Source organism: Salvelinus fontinalis, unplaced genomic scaffold (genome assembly GCF_029448725.1).
Source record: "Salvelinus fontinalis isolate EN_2023a unplaced genomic scaffold, ASM2944872v1 scaffold_0039, whole genome shotgun sequence".
Lineage (NCBI taxonomy): Eukaryota > Metazoa > Chordata > Actinopteri > Salmoniformes > Salmonidae > Salvelinus > Salvelinus fontinalis.
The window spans coordinates 491,874-514,628 of record NW_026600248.1 but is presented as its reverse complement, the minus strand read 5'-3'; the positions used below and the strand labels follow the sequence as shown (position 1 = coordinate 514,628).

The following is a 22,755-nucleotide window of genomic DNA, read 5'->3' as shown; positions in this document are numbered from 1 at the left end:
TAGGAGGAAACAGGGGGGGGGGGGCTCCATGAACACCTAGGATGTTAAGGTAGGAGGAAACGGGGGGGGGGGCTCCATGAACACCAAGGATGTTAAGGTTGGAGGAAACGGGGGGGGGGGGGGCTCCATGAACACCAATGATGTTAAGGTAGGAGGAAACGGGGGGGGGTGGGGGGGAGGTCTCCATGAACACCAAGGATGTTAAGGTAGGAGGAAACGGGGGGTGGGGGGCTCCATGAACACCAAGGAAGTTAAGGTAGGAGGAAACGGGGGGGGGGGGGGCTCCATGAACACCTAGGATGTTAAGGTAGGAGGAAACGGTGGGGGGGGGTCTCCATGAACACCAAGGATGTTAAGGTAGGAGGAAACGGGGGGGGGGGGGGGCTCCATGAACACCAAGGATGTTAAGGTAGGAGGAAACGGGGGGGGGGGGGGGCTCCATGAACACCAAGGATGTTAAGGTAGGAGGAAACGGGGGGGGGGGGGGCTCCATGAACACCAAGGATGTTAAGGTAGGAGGAAACGGGGGGGGGGGTCTCCATGAACACCAAGGATGTTAAGGTAGGAGGAAACGGGGGGGGGGGGGGCTCCATGAACACCAAGGATGTTAAGGTAGGAGGAAACGGGGGGGGGGGGGGGTCTCCATGAACACCAAGGATGTTAAGGTAGGAGGAAACGGGGGGGGGGGGGGGCTCCATGAACACCAAGGATGTTAAGGTAGGAGGAAACGGGGGGGGGGGGGGGTCTCCATGAACACCAAGGATGTTAAGGTAGGAGGAAACGGGGGGGGGGGGCTCCATGAACACCAAGGAAGTTAAGGTAGGAGGAAACGGGGGGGGGGGGGCTCCATGATCACCAAGGATGTTAAGGTAGGAGGAAACGGTGGGGGGGGGGGGGCCTCCATGAACACCAAGGATGTTAAGGTAGGAGGAAACGGGGGGGGCTCCATGAACACCAAGGATGTTAAGGTAGGAGGAAACGGGGGGAGCTCCATGAACACCAAGGATGTTAAGGTAGGAGGAAACGGGGGGGGCTCCATGAACACCAAGGATGTTAAGGTAGGAGGAAACGGTGTGGGGGGGGGCTCCATGAACACCAAGGATGTTAAGGTAGGAGGAAACGGGGGGGGGGGCTCCTTGAACACCAAGGATGTTAAGGTAGGAGGAAACGGGGGGGGGGGGGGGGGGGGGCTCCATGAACACCAAGGATGTTAAGGTAGGAGGAAACGGGGGGGGGGGGGGCTCCATGAACACCAAGGATGTTAAGGTAGGAGGAAACGGGGGGGGGTCCATGAACACCAAGGATGTTAAGGTAGGAGGAAACGGGGGGGGGGGGGGGAGAGGTGTGTTGCTCTGCAGTGTGTCTGAGACCAGGACCTTCTGCTCACTGCAGCAACGCTGACACCACACAGCCTGCACTCTGGGGAGAAAGGTGTGTGTGTGTGTGTGTGTGTGTGTGTGTGTGTGTGTGTGTGTGTGTGTGTGTGTGTGTGTGTGTGTGTGTGTGTGTGTGTGTGTGTGTGTGTGTGTGTGTGTGTGTGTGTGTGTGTGTGTGTGTGTGTGTGTGTGTGTGTGTGTTTGCTTAGCTCTGTAGATTAGAATGTCACTACCTGTCAGTGTTTGACATCTTTCCTATAATGCATCAGAAAGATGACCTGAACATCTAGGACCTTGGAGAGAGAGAGAGAGGAGAGAGAGAGAGAGAGAGAGAGGGAGAGAAGGAGGTGAGGGAGGGGGGACAGACACAGAGAGAGAGAGAGAGAGAGAGAGAGAGAGAGAGAGAGAGAGAGAGAGAGAGAGAGAGAGAGAGGAGAGAGAGACAGAATGAGGTGAGGGAGAGGGGGACAGACACACAGAGAGAGAGAGAAAGAGAGAGAGGGAGAGAGAGAGAGAGAGAGAGAGAGGGGGGGACAGACACAGAGAGAGAGAGAGAGAGAGAGAGAGAGAGAGAGAGAGAGAGAGAGAGAGAGAGAGAGAGAGAGAGAGAGAGAGAGAGAGAGGAGGTGAGGAGAGGGGGACAGACACAGAGAGAGAAGGAGAGATTATACTAGCCGTCCCAACAGCTCAGACAGGGGGAGAGAAGGTAGAGAGAGATAGAGGGGGGAGAGAAGGGACAGAAAAGGAGGAAGATGGGGAAAGGGTAGAGATTGAAAGAGATACCGAAAGAGAGAGACAGATGGAGAAAGAAGGAGAGACAGACTGAGAGAAAGAGACAGAGAGACAGAGAAAGAGAGATAGAGAGAGAGACGGGGATAGATGGAGAGAGGAGAGACAGACTGAGAGAAAGAGACAGAGAGACAGAGAAAGAGAGATAGAGAGAGAGACGGGGGATAGATGGAGAGAGGAGAGACAGACTGAGAGACAGAGAAAGAGAGATAGAGAGAGAGACGGGGATAGATGGAGAGAGGTGAGACAGACTGAGAGACAGAGAAAGAGAGATAGAGAGAGAGACGGGGGATAGATGGAGAGAGGAGAGACAGACTGAGAGACAGAGAAAGAGAGATAGAGAGAGAGACGGGGGATAGATGGAGAGAGGTTTTGATTTCAAAAAAGCCTTCGACTCAATTTGGCATGAGGGTCTGCTATACAAATTGATGGAAAGTGGTGTTGGGGGTAAAACATACGACATTATAAAATCCATGTACACAAACAACAAGTGTGCGGTTAAAATTGGCAAAAAACACACACATTTCTTCACACAGGGTCGTGGGGTGAGACAGGGATGCAGCTTAAGCCCCACCCTCTTCAACATATATATCAACGAATTGGCGCGAGCACTAGAACAGTCTGCAGCACCCGGCCTCACCCTACTAGAATCCGAAGTCAAATGTCTACTGTTTGCTGATGATCTGGTGCTTCTGTCACCAACCAAGGAGGGCCTACAGCAGCACCTAGATCTTCTGCACAGATTCTGTCAGACCTGGGCCCTGACAGTAAATCTCAGTAAGACCAAAATAATGGTGTTCCAAAAAAGGTCCAGTCACCAGGACCACAAATTCCATCTAGACACCGTTGCCCTAGAGCAAACAAAAAACTATACATACCTCGGCCTAAACATCAGCACCACAGGTAACTTCCACAAAGCTGTGAACGATCTGAGAGACAAGGCAAGAAGGGCCTTCTATGCCATCAAAAGGAACATAAATTTCAACATACCAATTAGGATCTGGCTAAAAATACTTGAATCAGTCATAGAGCCCATTGCCCTTTATGGTTGTGAGGTCTGGGGTCCGCTCACCAACCAAGATTTCACAAAATGGGACAAACACCAAATTGAGACTCTGCATGCAGAATTCTGCAAAAATATCCTCCGTGTACAACGTAGAACACCAAATAATGCATGCAGAGCAGAATTAGGCCGATACCCACTAATTATCAAAATCCAGAAAAGAGCCGTTAAATTCTACAACCACCTAAAAGGAAGCGATTCCCAAACCTTCCATAACAAAGCCATCACCTACAGAGAGATGAACCTGGAGAAGAGTCCCCTAAGCAAGCTGGTCCTAGGGCTCTGTTCACAAACACAAACACACCCCACAGAGCCCCAGGACAACAGCACAATTAGACCCAACCAAATCATGAGAAAACAAAAAGATAATTACTTGACACATTGGAAAGAATTAACAAACAAACAGAGCAAACTAGAATGCTATTTGGCCCTAAACAGAGAGTACACAGTGGCAGAATACCTGACCACTGTGACTGACCCAAACTTAAGGAAAGCTTTGACTATGTACAGACTCAGTGAGCATAGCCTTGCTATTGAGAAAGGCCGCCGTAGGCAGACATGGCTCTCAAGAGAAGACAGGCTATGTGCACACTGCCCACAAAATGAGGTGGAAACTGAGCTGCACTTCCTAACCTCCTGCCCAATGTATGACCATATTAGAGAGACATATTTCCCTCAGATCACACAGATCCACAAAGAATTCGAAAACAAATCCAATTTTGATAAACTCCCATATCTACTGGGTGAAATTCCACAGTGTGCCATCACAGCAGCAAGATTTGTGACCTGTTGCCACAAGAAAAGGGCAACCAGTGAAGAACAAACACCATTGTAAATACAACCCATATTTATGTTTATTTATTTTAACTTGTGTGCTTTAACCATTTGTACATTGTTACAACACTGCATATATATAATATGACATTTGTAATGTCTTTATTGTTTTGAAACTTCTGTATGTGTAATGTTTACTGTTCATTTTTATTGTTTATTTGACTTTTGTATATTACCTACCTCACTTGCTTTGGCAATGTTAACACATGTTTCCCATGCCAATAAAGCCCCTTGAATTGAATTGAATTGAGAGGAGAGACAGACTGGGAGAAAGAGACAGAGAGATAGAGAGAGAGACGGGGGATAGATGGAGAGAGGAGAGACAGACTGAGAGACAGAGAAAGAGAGATAGAGAGAGAGACGGGGGATAGATGGAGAGAGGAGAGACAGACTGAGAGACAGAGAAAGAGAGATAGAGAGAGAGACGGGGGATAGATGGAGAGAGGAGAGACAGACTGAGAGACAGAGAAAGAGAGATAGAGAGAGAGACGGGGATAGATGGAGAGAGGAGAGACAGACTGAGAGACAGAGAAAGAGAGATAGAGAGAGAGACGGGGGATAGATGGAGAGAGGAGAGACAGACTGAGAGACAGAGAAAGAGAGATAGAGAGAGAGACGGGGGATAGATGGAGAGAGGAGAGACAGACTGAGAGACAGAGAAAGAGAGATAGAGAGAGAGACGGGGGATAGATGGAGAGAGGAGAGACAGACTGAGAGACAGAGCAAGAGAGATAGAGAGAGAGACGGGGGATAGATGGAGAGAGGAGAGACAGACTGAGAGACAGAGCAAGAGAGATAGAGAGAGAGACGGGGGATAGATGGAGAGAGGAGAGACAGACTGAGAGACAGAGAAAGAGAGATAGAGAGAGAGACGGGGGATAGATGGAGAGAGGAGAGACAGACTGAGAGACAGAGAAAGAGAGATAGAGAGAGAGACGGGGGATAGATGGAGAGAGGAGAGACAGACTGAGAGACAGAGCAAGAGAGATAGAGAGAGAGACGGGGGATAGATGGAGAGAGGAGAGACAGACTGAGAGACAGAGAAAGAGAGATAGAGAGAGAGACGGGGGATAGATGGAGAGAGGAGAGACAGACTGAGAGACAGAGAAAGAGAGATAGAGAGAGAGACGGGGGATAGATGGAGAGAGGAGAGACAGACTGAGAGACAGAGAAAGAGAGATAGAGAGAGAGACGGGGGATAGATGGAGAGAGGAGAGACAGACTGAGAGACAGAGCAAGAGAGATAGAGAGAGAGACGGGGGATAGATGGAGAGAGGAGAGACAGACTGAGAGACAGAGAAAGAGAGATAGAGAGAGAGACGGGGGATAGATGGAGAGAGGAGAGACAGACTGAGAGACAGAGAAAGAGAGATAGAGAGAGAGACGGGGGATAGATGGAGAGAGGAGAGACAGACTGAGAGACAGAGCAAGAGAGATAGAGAGAGAGACGGGGGATAGATGGAGAGAGGAGAGACAGACTGAGAGACAGAGAAAGAGAGATAGAGAGAGAGACGGGGGATAGATGGAGAGAGGAGAGACAGACTGAGAGACAGAGAAAGAGAGATAGAGAGAGAGACGGGGGATAGATGGAGAGAGGAGAGACAGACTGAGAGACAGAGAAAGAGAGATAGAGAGAGAGACGGGGGATAGATGGAGAGAGGAGAGACAGACTGAGAGACAGAGAAAGAGAGATAGAGAGAGAGACGGGGGATAGATGGAGAGAGGAGAGACAGACTGGGAGAAAGAGACAGAGAGATAGAGAGAGAGACGGGGGATAGATGGAGAGAGGAGAGACAGACTGAGAGACAGAGAAAGAGAGATAGAGAGAGAGACGGGGGATAGATGGAGAGAGGAGAGACAGACTGAGAGACAGAGAAAGAGAGATAGAGAGAGAGACGGGGGATAGATGGAGAGAGGAGAGACAGACTGAGAGACAGAGAAAGAGAGATAGAGAGAGAGACGGGGATAGATGGAGAGAGGAGAGACAGACTGAGAGACAGAGAAAGAGAGATAGAGAGAGAGACGGGGGATAGATGGAGAGAGGAGAGACAGACTGAGAGACAGAGAAAGAGAGATAGAGAGAGAGACGGGGGATAGATGGAGAGAGGAGAGACAGACTGAGAGACAGAGAAAGAGAGATAGAGAGAGAGACGGGGGATAGATGGAGAGAGGAGAGACAGACTGAGAGACAGAGCAAGAGAGATAGAGAGAGAGACGGGGGATAGATGGAGAGAGGAGAGACAGACTGAGAGACAGAGCAAGAGAGATAGAGAGAGAGACGGGGGATAGATGGAGAGAGGAGAGACAGACTGAGAGACAGAGCAAGAGAGATAGAGAGAGAGACGGGGGATAGATGGAGAGAGGAGAGACAGACTGAGAGACAGAGAAAGAGAGATAGAGAGAGAGACGGGGGATAGATGGAGAGAGGAGAGACAGACTGAGAGACAGAGAAAGAGAGATAGAGAGAGAGACGGGGGATAGATGGAGAGAGGAGAGACAGACTGAGAGACAGAGCAAGAGAGATAGAGAGAGAGACGGGGGATAGATGGAGAGAGGAGAGACAGACTGAGAGACAGAGAAAGAGAGATAGAGAGAGAGACGGGGATAGATGGAGAGAGGAGAGACAGACTGAGAGACAGAGAAAGAGAGATAGAGAGAGAGACGGGGATAGATGGAGAGAGGAGAGACAGACTGAGAGACAGAGAAAGAGAGATAGAGAGAGAGACGGGGGATAGATGGAGAGAGGAGAGACAGACTGAGAGACAGAGAAAGAGAGATAGAGAGAGAGACGGGGGATAGATGGAGAGAGGAGAGACAGACTGAGAGACAGAGAAAGAGAGATAGAGAGAGAGACGGGGATAGATGGAGAGAGGAGAGACAGACTGAGAGACAGAGAAAGAGAGATAGAGAGAGAGACGGGGGATAGATGGAGAGAGGAGAGACAGACTGAGAGACAGAGAAAGAGAGATAGAGAGAGAGACGGGGGATAGATGGAGAGAGGAGAGACAGACTGAGAGACAGAGAAAGAGAGATAGAGAGAGAGACGGGGGATAGATGGAGAGAGGAGAGACAGACTGAGAGACAGAGCAAGAGAGATAGAGAGAGAGACGGGGGATAGATGGAGAGAGGAGAGACAGACTGAGAGACAGAGAAAGAGAGATAGAGAGAGAGACGGGGGATAGATGGAGAGAGGAGAGACAGACTGAGAGACAGAGCAAGAGAGATAGAGAGAGAGACGGGGGATAGATGGAGAGAGGAGAGACAGACTGAGAGACAGAGAAAGAGAGATAGAGAGAGAGACGGGGGATAGATGGAGAGAGGAGAGACAGACTGAGAGACAGAGAAAGAGAGATAGAGAGAGAGACGGGGGATAGATGGAGAGAGGAGAGACAGACTGAGAGACAGAGACAGAGAGATAGAGAGAGAGACGGGGGATAGATGGAGAGAGGAGAGACAGACTGAGAGACAGAGAAAGAGAGATAGAGAGAGAGACGGGGATAGATGGAGAGAGGAGAGACAGACTGAGAGACAGAGAAAGAGAGATAGAGAGAGAGACGGGGGATAGATGGAGAGAGGAGAGACAGACTGAGAGACAGAGAAAGAGAGATAGAGAGAGAGACGGGGGATAGATGGAGAGAGGAGAGACAGACTGAGAGACAGAGAAAGAGAGATAGAGAGAGAGACGGGGGATAGATGGAGAGAGGAGAGACAGACTGAGAGACAGAGAAAGAGAGATAGAGAGAGAGACGGGGGATAGATGGAGAGAGGAGAGACAGACTGAGAGACAGAGCAAGAGAGATAGAGAGAGAGACGGGGGATAGATGGAGAGAGGAGAGACAGACTGAGAGACAGAGAAAGAGAGATAGAGAGAGAGACGGGGGATAGATGGAGAGAGGAGAGACAGACTGAGAGACAGAGAAAGAGAGATAGAGAGAGAGACGGGGGATAGATGGAGAGAGGAGAGACAGACTGAGAGACAGAGAAAGAGAGATAGAGAGAGAGACGGGGGATAGATGGAGAGAGGAGAGACAGACTGAGAGACAGAGAAAGAGAGATAGAGAGAGAGACGGGGGATAGATGGAGAGAGGAGAGACAGACTGAGAGACAGAGAAAGAGAGATAGAGAGAGAGACGGGGGATAGATGGAGAGAGGAGAGACAGACTGAGAGACAGAGCAAGAGAGATAGAGAGAGAGACGGGGGATAGATGGAGAGAGGAGAGACAGACTGAGAGACAGAGAAAGAGAGATAGAGAGAGAGACGGGGGATAGATGGAGAGAGGAGAGACAGACTGAGAGACAGAGAAAGAGAGATAGAGAGAGAGACGGGGGATAGATGGAGAGAGGAGAGACAGACTGAGAGACAGAGAAAGAGAGATAGAGAGAGAGACGGGGGATAGATGGAGAGAGGAGAGACAGACTGAGAGACAGAGAAAGAGAGATAGAGAGAGAGACGGGGGATAGATGGAGAGAGGAGAGACAGACTGGGAGAAAGAGACAGAGAGATAGAGAGAGAGACGGGGGATAGATGGAGAGAGGAGAGACAGACTGAGAGACAGAGAAAGAGAGATAGAGAGAGAGACGGGGGATAGATGGAGAGAGGAGAGACAGACTGAGAGACAGAGAAAGAGAGATAGAGAGAGAGACGGGGGATAGATGGAGAGAGGAGAGACAGACTGAGAGACAGAGAAAGAGAGATAGAGAGAGAGACGGGATAGATGGAGAGAGGAGAGACAGACTGAGAGACAGAGAAAGAGAGATAGAGAGAGAGACGGGGGATAGATGGAGAGAGGAGAGACAGACTGAGAGACAGAGAAAGAGAGATAGAGAGAGAGACGGGGGATAGATGGAGAGAGGAGAGACAGACTGAGAGACAGAGAAAGAGAGATAGAGAGAGAGACGGGGGATAGATGGAGAGAGGAGAGACAGACTGAGAGACAGAGCAAGAGAGATAGAGAGAGAGACGGGGGATAGATGGAGAGAGGAGAGACAGACTGAGAGACAGAGCAAGAGAGATAGAGAGAGAGACGGGGGATAGATGGAGAGAGGAGAGACAGACTGAGAGACAGAGCAAGAGAGATAGAGAGAGAGACGGGGGATAGATGGAGAGAGGAGAGACAGACTGAGAGACAGAGAAAGAGAGATAGAGAGAGAGACGGGGGATAGATGGAGAGAGGAGAGACAGACTGAGAGACAGAGAAAGAGAGATAGAGAGAGAGACGGGGGATAGATGGAGAGAGGAGAGACAGACTGAGAGACAGAGCAAGAGAGATAGAGAGAGAGACGGGGGAAAGATGGAGAGAGGAGAGACAGACTGAGAGACAGAGAAAGAGAGATAGAGAGAGAGACGGGGGATAGATGGAGAGAGGAGAGACAGACTGAGAGACAGAGACAGAGAGATAGAGAGAGAGACGGGGGATAGATGGAGAGAGGAGAGACAGACTGAGAGACAGAGAAAGAGAGATAGAGAGAGAGACGGGGATAGATGGAGAGAGGAGAGACAGACTGAGAGACAGAGAAAGAGAGATAGAGAGAGAGACGGGGGATAGATGGAGAGAGGAGAGACAGACTGAGAGATAGAGAAAGAGAGATAGAGAGAGAGACGGGGGATAGATGGAGAGAGGAGAGACAGACTGAGAGACAGAGAAAGAGAGATAGAGAGAGAGACGGGGGATAGATGGAGAGAGGAGAGACAGAGAAAGATACAGTCATTCCTTCCTGCTGATTCAGCCTTCCTTTAAAATTAAAACAGTTCTCTTCAGAGAATTTGACATTTTCACAGAGGGATTGAGAGAGGGGGAGGAGAAATAGTTGTGGAGAGGGAAATGGAATGAGAGGAGAAGGAGAATGAGAGAGAGGGCAAAGATGGAGGAATTTAACTATCCATATTATTGATATAATTTGAAAGGAAACACTTTAAAGTTTGTCGAAATGTAAAATTAATGTAGGAAAATATAACACATTAGATCTAACACACTCTGACATTTAGAACACTCAGACATTTAGAACACTCAGACATTTAGAACACTCAGACATTTAGAACACACAGACATTTAGAACACTCAGACATTTAGAACACTCAGACATTTAGAACACTCAACATTTAGAACACTCAGAATTTAGAACACACAGACATTTAGAACACTCACATTTAGAACACTCAGACATTTATAACACTCAGAACATTTAGAACACTCAGACCATTTAGACCACTCAGACATTTAGAACACTCAGAACATTTAGAACACTCAGAACATTTAGAACACTCAGACATTTAGAACACTCAGAACATTTAGAACACTCAGACATTTATAACACTCAGACATTTATAACACTCAGACATTTAGAACACTCAGAACATTTAGAACACTCAGACATTTATAACACTCAGACATTTATAACACTCAGACATTTATAACACTCAGACATTTAGAACACACAGACATTTAGAACACTCAGAACAGTTAGAACACTCAGACCATTTAGAACACTCAGACATTTAGAACACTCAGAACATTTATAACACTCAGACATTTAGAACACTCAGACATTTAGAACACTCAGAACATTTAGAACACTCAGACATTTATAACACTCAGACATTTAGAACACTCAGACATTTAGAACACTCAACATTTAGAACACTCAGAACATTTAGAACACACAGACATTTAGAACACTCAGACATTTAGAACACTCAACATTTAGAACACTCAGACATTTAGAACACACAGACATTTAGAACACACAGACATTTAGAACACTCAACATTTATAACACTCAGAACATTTATAACACTCAGACATTTAGAACACTCAGACATTTAGAACACTCAGAACATTTAGAACACTCAGACATTTAGAACACTCAGAACATTTAGAACACTCAGACATTTATAACACTCAGACATTTATAACACTCAGACATTTATAACACTCAGACATTTAGAACACACAGACATTTAGAACACTCAGAACAGTTAGAACACTCAGACCATTTAGAACACTCAGACATTTAGAACACTCAGAACATTTATAACACTCAGACATTTAGAACACTCAGACATTTAGAACACTCAGACATTTAGAACACTCAGACATTTAGAACACTCAACATTTAGAACACTCAGAACAGTTAGAACACTCAGACCATTTAGAACACTCAGACATTTAGAACACTCAGAACATTTATAACACTCAGACATTTAGAACACTCAGACATTTAGAACACTCAGAACATTTAGAACACTCAGACATTTATAACACTCAGACATTTAGAACACTCAGACATTTAGAACACTCAACATTTAGAACACTCAGAACATTTAGAACACACAGACATTTAGAACACTCAGACATTTAGAACACTCAACATTTAGAACACTCAGACATTTAGAACACACAGACATTTAGAACACACAGACATTTAGAACACTCAACATTTATAACACTCAGAACATTTATAACACTCAGACATTTAGAACACTCAGACATTTAGAACACTCAGAACATTTAGAACACTCAGACATTTAGAACACTCAGACATTTAGAACACTCAGAACATTTAGAACACTCAGACATTTATAACACTCAGACATTTAGAACACTCAGAACATTTATAACACTCAGACATTTAGAACACACAGACATTTAGAACACTCAGAACAGTTAGAACACTCAGACATTTAGAACACTCAGACATTTAGAACACTCAGAACATTTATAACACTCAGACATTTAGAACACTCAGACATTTAGAACACTCAGAACATTTAGAACAATCTGAACATTTAGAACACTCAGACATTTAGAACACTCAGACATTTAGAACACTCAACATTTAGAACACTCAGAACAGTTAGAACACTCAGACCATTTAGAACACTCAGACATTTAGAACACTCAGAACATTTATAACACTCAGACATTTAGAACACTCAGACATTTAGAACACTCAGAACATTTAGAACACTCAGACATTTATAACACTCAGACATTTAGAACACTCAGACATTTAGAACACTCAACATTTAGAACACTCAGAACATTTAGAACACACAGACATTTAGAACACTCAGACATTTAGAACACTCAACATTTAGAACACTCAGACATTTAGAACACACAGACATTTAGAACACACAGACATTTAGAACACTCAACATTTATAACACTCAGAACATTTATAACACTCAGACATTTAGAACACTCAGACATTTAGAACACTCAGAACATTTAGAACACTCAGACATTTAGAACACTCAGACATTTAGAACACTCAGACATTTATAACACTCAGACATTTATAACACTCAGACATTTAGAACACACAGACATTTAGAACACTCAGAACAGTTAGAACACTCAGACCATTTAGAACACTCAGACATTTAGAACACTCAGAACATTTATAACACTCAGACATTTAGAACACTCAGACATTTAGAACACTCAGACATTTAGAACACTCAGACATTTAGAACACTCAACATTTAGAACACTCAGAACAGTTAGAACACTCAGACCATTTAGAACACTCAGACATTTAGAACACTCAGAACATTTATAACACTCAGACATTTAGAACACTCAGACATTTAGAACACTCAGAACATTTAGAACACTCAGACATTTATAACACTCAGACATTTAGAACACTCAGACATTTAGAACACTCAACATTTAGAACACTCAGAACATTTAGAACACACAGACATTTAGAACACTCAGACATTTAGAACACTCAACATTTAGAACACTCAGACATTTAGAACACACAGACATTTAGAACACACAGACATTTAGAACACTCAACATTTATAACACTCAGAACATTTATAACACTCAGACATTTAGAACACTCAGACATTTAGAACACTCAGAACATTTAGAACACTCAGACATTTAGAACACTCAGACATTTAGAACACTCAGAACATTTAGAACACTCAGACATTTATAACACTCAGACATTTAGAACACTCAGAACATTTATAACACTCAGACATTTAGAACACACAGACATTTAGAACACTCAGAACAGTTAGAACACTCAGACATTTAGAACACTCAGACATTTAGAACACTCAGAACATTTATAACACTCAGACATTTAGAACACTCAGACATTTAGAACACTCAGAACATTTAGAACAATCTGAACATTTAGAACACTCAGACATTTAGAACACTCAGACATTTAGAACACTCAACATTTAGAACACTCAGAACAGTTAGAACACTCAGACCATTTAGAACACTCAGACATTTAGAACACTCAGAACATTTATAACACTCAGACATTTAGAACACTCAGACATTTAGAACACTCAGAACATTTAGAACACTCAGACATTTATAACACTCAGACATTTAGAACACTCAGACATTTAGAACACTCAACATTTAGAACACTCAGAACATTTAGAACACACAGACATTTAGAACACTCAGACATTTAGAACACTCAACATTTAGAACACTCAGACATTTAGAACACACAGACATTTAGAACACACAGACATTTAGAACACTCAACATTTATAACACTCAGAACATTTATAACACTCAGACATTTAGAACACTCAGACATTTAGAACACTCAGAACATTTAGAACACTCAGACATTTAGAACACTCAGACATTTAGAACACTCAGACATTTAGAACACTCAGAACATTTATAACACTCAGACATTTAGAACACTCAGAACATTTATAACACTCAGACATTTAGAACACTCAGACATTTAGAACACTCAGAACATTTAGAACACTCAGACATTTAGAACACTCAGACATTTAGAACACTCAGACATTTAGAACACTCAACATTTAGAACACTCAGACATTTAGAACACACAGACATTTAGAACACTCAGACATTTAGAACACTCAGACATTTAGAACACTCAACATTTAGAACACTCAGAACATTTAGAATAGATCACAGAACAAATGGAACACAACTCTCTCCCTCTTTCTCCAGGCCCTCCTGGACACTCAGAACCAGCTGAGATCTCAAATTACCAACTTCACCTTTAATCTGGGCTTCTCTGGGAAGTTCTACCACACAGGTACAGTACTGTCAGAACCAGTCATTTAACTACTAACAGAACCAGTCATTTAACTACTAACAGAACCAATTATATAACTACTGCCAGAACCAGTCAGAACCAGTCATATAACTACTGTCAGAACCAGTCATATAACTACTGACAGAACCAGTCATATAACTACTGACAGAACCAGTCAGAACCAGTCATATAACTACTGTCAGAACCAGTCAGAACCAGTCCTATAACTACTGACAGAACCAGTCATATAACTACTGACAGAACCAGTCATATAACTACTGACAGAACCAGTCATATAACTACTGTCAGAACCAGTCAGAACCAGTCATATAACTACTGTCAGAACCAGTCATATAACTACTGTCAGAACCAGTCAGAACCAGTCATATACCTACTGTCAGAACCAGTCAGAACCAGTCATATAACTACTAACAGAACCAGTCATTTAACTACTGTCAGAACCAGTCATATAACTACTGTCAGAACCAGTCATATAACTAATGTCAGAACCAGTCAGAACCAGTCATTTAACTACTAACAGAACCAGTCATATAACTACTGTCAGAACCAGTCATATAACTACTGACAGAACCAGTCATATAACTACTGACTGAACCAGTCAGAACCAGGCATATAACTACTGACAGAACCAGTCATATAACTACTGTCAGAACCAGTCAGAACCAGTCCTATAACTACTGACAGAACCAGTCAGAACCAGTCCTATAACTACTGACAGAACCAGTCAGAACCAGTCATATAACTACTGACAGAACCAGTCCTATAACTACTGACAGAACCAGTCATATAACTACTGACAGAACCAGTCAGAACCAGTCCTATAACTACTGACAGAACCAGTCAGAACCAGTCATATAACTACTGACAGAACCAGTCCTATAACTACTGTCAGAACCAGTCAGAACTAGTCATATAACTACTAACAGAACCAGTCATATAACTACTGTCAGAACCAGTCCTATAACTACTGACAGAACCAGTAAGAACCAGTCAGAACCAGTCATATAACTACTGACAGAACCAGTCAGAACCAGTCAGAACCAGTCATATAACTACTGTCAGAACCAGTCATATAACTACTAACAGAACCAGTCATATAACTACTGTCAGAACCAGTCAGAACCAGTCATATAACTACTGTCAGAACCAGTCATATAACTACTGTCAGAACCAGTCCTATAACTACTCTGTGTTGGTTTCCAGGTACAGAGGAAGAGGATGAGGGTGACGATGTGCTGCTCGGTTCTGTATCAGAGTTCTGGTGGTTCCCTCACATGTACAGCCACATGCAGCCACACCTCTTCAACAACCTCACCTCTCTGCTGGAGCAGATGGTACTCAACAAGGACTTCGCTCTGGTGAGACACACACACACACACACACACACACACACACAAACACACACACAAACACAAACACAAACACACAGCCTGGTGTGAATATTACTCGTCTTATTCAGACTTCAACAGCTTTTTGTTGTCATTTTCAAACAGAATAAAACTAATTAAAAGCCACCGTTATGTGATTCTTCCTTTAGTCTCTCTCTCTCTCTGTCTCTCTCTCTCTCTCTCTCTCTCTCTCTCTCTCTCTCTCTCTCTCTCTCTCTCTCTCTCTCTCTCTCTCTCTCTCTCTCTCTCTCTCTCTCTCTCTCTCTCTCTCTCTCTCTCTCTCTCTCTCTCTCTCTCTCTCTCTCTCTCTCTCTCTCTCCCCCCCCCTGTAGGAGCATGGTGTTCCAGTAGACCAGGGTTATGCTGTTGCTCCTCACCATTCAGGAGTCTACCCTGTTCATCTCTCTCTCCTGTAGGAGCATGGTGTTCCAGTAGACCAGGGTTATGCTGTTGCTCCCCACCATTCAGGAGTCTACCCTGTTCATCTCCAGCTGTATGAGACCTGGAGGAAGGTGTGGGACATCAGGGTCACATCTACTGAGGAATACCCTCACCTCAAACCTGCTAGATACCGCAAAGGATTTATACACAAGGATATTATGGTGAGGAGTTTTTTTTGTCATTGGCCTACACACAATACCCCATAATCTCAAAGTGTAATTATGTTTTTCCAAATGTTTCTAAATTAATAAAAAATGAAAAAGGTGAAAATCTTGAATCAATAAGTATTCACCCCATTTGTTATAAACACCCGGAACATTTAGAACACCCAGAACATTTAGAACACCCAGAACATTTAGAACACTCGGAACACTCGGAACATTTAGAACACCCAGAACATTTAGAACACCCGGAACATTTAGAACACCCGGAACATTTAGAACACCCAGACCATTTAGAACACCCAGAACATTTAGAACACTGAAAACATTTAGAACACTCGGAACATTTAGAACACTCGGAACATTTAGAACACTCGGAACATTTAGAACACTCGGAACATTTGGAACACTAGGGAACATTTGGAACACTCGGAACATTTGGAACACTCGGAACATTTGGAACACTCGGAACATTTAGAACACTCAGAACATTTAGAACACTCAGAACATTTAGAACACTCAGACATTTAGAACACTCAGAACATTTAGAACAATCAGACAATTAGAACACTAAGACATTTAGAACACTCAGACATTTATAACACTCACAACATTTAGAACACTCAGACATTTTGAACACTCAGAACATTTAGAACACTCTGAACATTTAGAACACTCAGACATTTAGAACACTCAGAACATTTATAACACTCAGAACATTTAGAACACTCAGACATTTAGAACACTCAGACATTTAGAACACTCAGAACATTTAGAACACTCAGAACATTTAGAACACTCAGAACATTTAGAACACTCAGACATTTAGAACACTCAGAACATTTAGAACACTCAGAACATTTAGAACACTCAGAACATTTAGAACACTCAGACCATTTAGAACACTCAGACCATTTAGAACACTCAGACATTTAGAACACTCAGAACATTTAGAACACTCAGACAATTAGAACACTCAGACATTTAGAACACTCAGACATTTAGAACACTCAGACATTTATGTGTGTGTGTGTGTGTGTGTGTGTGTGTGTGTGTGTGTGTGTGTGTGTGTGTGTGTGTGTGTGTGTGTGTGTGTGTGTGTGTGTGTGTGTGTGTGTGTGTGTGTGTGTGTTTTCTAGTGGACTGTTGGTTTATAACTAAAGCTGTCTGTATTTCTATACCTCTGTTATATAGATTACGTTAGAATCCCCTCCTCTCCTCTCTTCCGCTCTCCTCCCTTAACCTCTCCTCTCCTCCCTTCCTCTCTCCTCCCTTAACCTCTCCTCTCCTCCCTTAACCTTTCCTCTTCTCCCTTAACCTTTCCTCTTCTCCTCTCCTCTCCTCCTCTCCTCTCCTCCCTTAACCTCTCCTCTTCTCCTCTCCTCTCCTCCCTTAACCTCTCCTCTTCTCCTCTCCTCTCCTCCCTTAACCTTTCCTCTTCTCCTCTCCTCTTCTCCTCTCCTCTTCTCCCTTAACCTCTCCTCTTCTCCCTTAACCTCTCCTCTCCTCCCTTAACATTTCCTCTTCTCCTCTCCTCTCCTCCCTTCTCCTCTCCTCTCCTCCCTTAACCTCTCCTCTCCTCCCTTAACCTCTCCTCTCCTCCCTTAACCTCTCCTCTCCTCCCTTAACCTCTCCTCTTCTCCTCTCCTCTCCTCCCTTAACCTCTCCTCTTCTCCTCTCCTCTCCTCCCTTAACCTCTCCTCTTCTCCTCTCCTCTCCTCCCTTAACCTTTCCTCTTCTCCTCTCCTCTTCTCCTCTCCTCTCCTCCCTTAACCTCTCCTCTCCTCCCTTAACCTCTCCTCTCCTCCCTTAACCTCTCCTCTCCTCCCTTAACCTTTCCTCTTCTCCTCTCCTCTCCTCCCTTAACCTCTCCTCTCCTCCCTTCTCCTCTCCTCTCCTCCCTTAACCTCTCCTCTCCTCCCTTAACCTCTCCTCTTCTCCCTTAACGTCTCCTCTTCTCCTCTCCTCTCCTCCTCTCCTCTTCTCCTCTCCTCTCCTCCCTTAACCTTTCCTCTTCTCCTCTCCTCTCCTCCCTTAACCTCTCCTCTCCTCCCTTAACCTCTCCTCTCCTCCCTTAACCTCTCCTCTTCTCCTCTCCTCTCCTCCCTTCTCCTCTCCTCTCCTCTCTTAACCTCTCCTCTCCTCTCTTAACCTCTCCTCTCCTCTTAACCTCTCCTCTCTTAACCTCTCCTCTCCTCTCTTAACCTCTCCTCTCTTAACCTCTCCTCTTCTCCTCTCCTCTCCTCCCTTCTCCTCTCCTCTTCTCCCTTAACCTCTCCTCTCCTCCCTTAACCTCTCCTCTTCTCCCTTAACCTCTCCTCTCCTCCCTTCTCCTCTCCTCTCCTCCCTTAACCTCTCCTCTCCTCCCTTAACCTCTCCTCTCCTCCCTTAACCTCTCCTCTTCTCCTCTCCTCTCCTCCCTTCTCCTCTCCTCTTCTCCCTTAACCTCTCCTCTCCTCCCTTAACCTCTCCTCTCCTCCCTTAACCTCTCCTCTTCTCCTCTCCTCTCCTCCCTTCTCCTCTCCTCTTCTCCCTTAACCTCTCCTCTCCTCCCTTAACCTCTCCTCTTCTCCTCTCCTCTCCTCCCTTAACCTCTCCTCTCCTCCCTTAACCTCTCCTCTCCTCCCTTAACCTTTCCTCTTCTCCTCTCCTCTCCTCCCTTCTCCTCTCCTCTCCTCCCTTAACCTCTCCTCTCCTCCGTTAACCTCTCCTCTTTTCCTCTCCTCCTTTCCATAAAGATTCTATTGGTTTCAATCAACGATTTTCAATAAAACAATGAGTTTCAATTGACATTTCTGTGTTTTTTTTGTACGTGTCTCTCCTTGTGTGTGTGTGTGTGTGTGTGTGTGTGTGTGTGTGTGTGTGTGTGTGTGTGTGTGTGTGTGTGTGTGTGTGTGTGTGTGTGTGTGTGTGTGTGTGTGTGTGTGTGTAGGTGCTGCCTCGTCAGACGTGTGGGTTGTTCACACACACCATTCACTATAAGGACTATCCTGGAGGACCTAAAGAGCTGGACAACAGCATAATGGGAGGAGAACTGTTCCTCACTGTCCTATTGAACCCAGTGAGTTAACTCCTTACTGTCCTGCTGAACCCAGTGAGTTAACTCCTTACTGTCCTGCTGAACCCAGTGAGTTAACTCCTTACTGTCCTACTGAACCCAGTGAGTTAACTCCTTACTGTCCTGCTGAACCCAGTGAGTTAACTCCTTACTGTCCTGCTGAACCCAGTGAGTTAACTCCTTACTGTCCTGCTGAACCCAGTGAGTTAACTCCTCACTGTCCTGCTGAACCCAGTGAGTTAACTCCTTACTGTCCTGCTGAACCCAGTGAGTTAACTCCTTACTGTCCTGCTGAACCCAGTGAGTTAACTCCTTACTGTCCTACTGAACCCAGTGAGTTAACTCCTTACTGTCCTGCTGAACCCAGTGAGTTAACTCCTTACTGTCCTGCTGAACCCAGTGAGTTAACTCCTTACTGTCCTGCTGAACCCAGTGAGTTAACTCCTTACTGTCCTACTGAACCCAGTGAGTTAACTCCTTACTGTCCTGCTGAACCCAGTGAGTTAACTCCTTACTGTCCTGCCCAGTGAGTTAACTCCTTACTGTCCTGCTGAACCCAGTGAGTTAACTCCTCACTGTCCTGCTGAACCCAGTGAGTTAACTCCTTACTGTCCTGCTGAACCCAGTGAGTTAACTCCTTACTGTCCTACTGAACCCAGTGAGTTAACTCCTTACTGTCCTACTGAACCCAGTGAGTTAACTCCTTACTGTCCTGCTGAACCCAGTGAGTTAACTCCTTACTGTCCTGCTGAACCCAGTGAGTTAACTCCTTACTGTCCTACTGAACCCAGTGAGTTAACTCCTTACTGTCCTACTGAACCCAGTGAGTTAACTCCTTACTGTCCTACTGAACCCAGTGAGTTAACTCCTTACTGTCCTGCTGAACCCAGTGAGTTAACTCCTTACTGTCCTGCTGAACCCAGTGAGTTAACTCCTTACTGTCCTACTGAACCCAGTGAGTTAACTCCTTACTGTCCTACTGAACCCAGTGAGTTAACTCCTTACTGTCCTGCTGAACCCAGTGAGTTAACTCCTTACTGTCCTGCTGAACCCAGTGAGTTAACTCCTTACTGTCCTACTGAACCCAGTGAGTTAACTCCTTACTGTCCTACTGAACCCAGTGAGTTAACTCCTTACTGTCCTGCTGAACCCAGTGAGTTAACTCCTTACTGTCCTGCTGAACCCAGTGAGTTAACTCCTTACTGTCCTGCTGAACCCCAGTGAGTTAACTCCTTACTGTCCTGCTGAACCCAGTGAGTTAACTCCTTACTGTCCTGCTGAACCCAGTGAGTTAACTCCTTACTGTCCTGCTGAACCCAGTGAGTTAACTCCTTACTGTCCTGCTGAACCCAGTGAGTTAACTCCTTACTGTCCTGCCCAGTGAGTTAACTCCTTACTGTCCTGCTGAACCCAGTGAGTTAACTCCTTACTGTCCTGCTGAACCCAGTGAGTTAACTCCTTACTGTCCTGCTGAACCCAGTGAGTTAACTCCTTACTCTCCTACTGAACCCAGTGAGTTAACTCCTCACTGTCCTGCTGAACCCAGTGAGTTAACTCCTTACTGTCCTGCTGAACCCAGTGAGTTAACTCCTTACTGTCCTACTGAACCCAGTGAGTTAACTCCTTACTGTCCTGCTGAACCCAGTGAGTTAACTCCTTACTGTCCTACTGAACCCAGTGAGTTAACTCCTTACTGTCCTGCTGAACCCAGTGAGTTAACTCCTTACTGTCCTGCTGAACCCAGTGAGTTAACTCCTTACTGTCCTACTGAACCCAGTGAGTTAACTCCTTACTGTCCTACTGAACCCAGTGAGTTAACTCCTTACTGTCCTGCTGAACCCAGTGAGTTAACTCCTTACTGTCCTGCTGAACCCAGTGAGTTAACTCCTTACTGTCCTACTGAACCCAGTGAGTTAACTCCTTACTGTCCTACTGAACCCAGTGAGTTAACTCCTTACTGTCCTGCTGAACCCAGTGAGTTAACTCCTTACTGTCCTGCTGAACCCAGTGAGTTAACTCCTTACTGTCCTGCTGAACCCCAGTGAGTTAACTCCTTACTGTCCTGCTGAACCCAGTGAGTTAACTCCTTACTGTCCTGCTGAACCCAGTGAGTTAACTCCTTACTGTCCTGCTGAACCCAGTGAGTTAACTCCTTACTGTCCTGCTGAACCCAGTGAGTTAACTCCTTACTGTCCTGCCCAGTGAGTTAACTCCTTACTGTCCTGCTGAACCCAGTGAGTTAACTCCTTACTGTCCTGCTGAACCCAGTGAGTTAACTCCTTACTGTCCTGCTGAACCCAGTGAGTTAACTCCTTACTCTCCTACTGAACCCAGTGAGTTAACTCCTCACTGTCCTGCTGAACCCAGTGAGTTAACTCCTTACTGTCCTGCTGAACCCAGTGAGTTAACTCCTTACTGTCCTACTGAACACAGTGAGTTAACTCCTTACTGTCCTGCTGAACCCAGTGAGTTAACTCCTCACTGTCCTGCTGAACCCAGTGAGTTAACTCCTTACTGTCCTGCTGAACCCAGTGAGTTAACTCCTTACTGTCCTACTGAACCCAGTGAGTTAACTCCTTACTGTCCTACTGAACCCAGTGAGTTAACTCCTTACTGTCCTGCTGAACCCAGTGAGTTAACTCCTTACTGTCCTGCTGAACCCAGTGAGTTAACTCCTTACTGTCCTACTGAACCCAGTGAGTTAACTCCTTACTGTCCTACTGAACCCAGTGAGTTAACTCCTTACTGTCCTACTGAACCCAGTGAGTTAACTCCTTACTGTCCTGCTGAACCCAGTGAGTTAACTCCTTACTGTCCTGCTGAACCCAGTGAGTTAACTCCTTACTGTCCTACTGAACCCAGTGAGTTAACTCCTTACTGTCCTACTGAACCCAGTGAGTTAACTCCTTACTGTCCTGCTGAACCCAGTGAGTTAACTCCTTACTGTCCTGCTGAACCCAGTGAGTTAACTCCTTACTGTCCTACTGAACCCAGTGAGTTAACTCCTTACTGTCCTACTGAACCCAGTGAGTTAACTCCTTACTGTCCTGCTGAACCCAGTGAGTTAACTCCTTACTGTCCTGCTGAACCCAGTGAGTTAACTCCTTACTGTCCTGCTGAACCCCAGTGAGTTAACTCCTTACTGTCCTGCTGAACCCAGTGAGTTAACTCCTTACTGTCCTGCTGAACCCAGTGAGTTAACTCCTTACTGTCCTGCTGAACCCAGTGAGTTAACTCCTTACTGTCCTGCTGAACCCAGTGAGTTAACTCCTTACTGTCCTGCCCAGTGAGTTAACTCCTTACTGTCCTGCTGAACCCAGTGAGTTAACTCCTTACTGTCCTGCTGAACCCAGTGAGTTAACTCCTTACTGTCCTGCTGAACCCAGTGAGTTAACTCCTTACTCTCCTACTGAACCCAGTGAGTTAACTCCTCACTGTCCTGCTGAACCCAGTGAGTTAACTCCTTACTGTCCTGCTGAACCCAGTGAGTTAACTCCTTACTGTCCTACTGAACCCAGTGAGTTAACTCCTTACTGTCCTGCTGAACCCAGTG

At 45.5% G+C, this 22,755-nt stretch overlaps 1 protein-coding gene across 1 annotated transcript in view; it reads left to right on the top strand.

The window, feature by feature from the left end:
- Positions 1-22,755, top strand: part of LOC129842412 (bifunctional heparan sulfate N-deacetylase/N-sulfotransferase 4-like) — a 102,692-nt gene that overhangs the window by 40,782 nt on the left and 39,155 nt on the right. The window contains exons 5-8 of the mRNA XM_055910964.1: positions 14,046-14,133; positions 15,358-15,512; positions 15,959-16,144; positions 19,077-19,205. Of these exons, the coding sequence (XP_055766939.1) occupies positions 14,046-14,133; positions 15,358-15,512; positions 15,959-16,144; positions 19,077-19,205 (558 nt within the window). The remainder of the gene's footprint in view (positions 1-14,045; positions 14,134-15,357; positions 15,513-15,958; positions 16,145-19,076; positions 19,206-22,755) is intronic.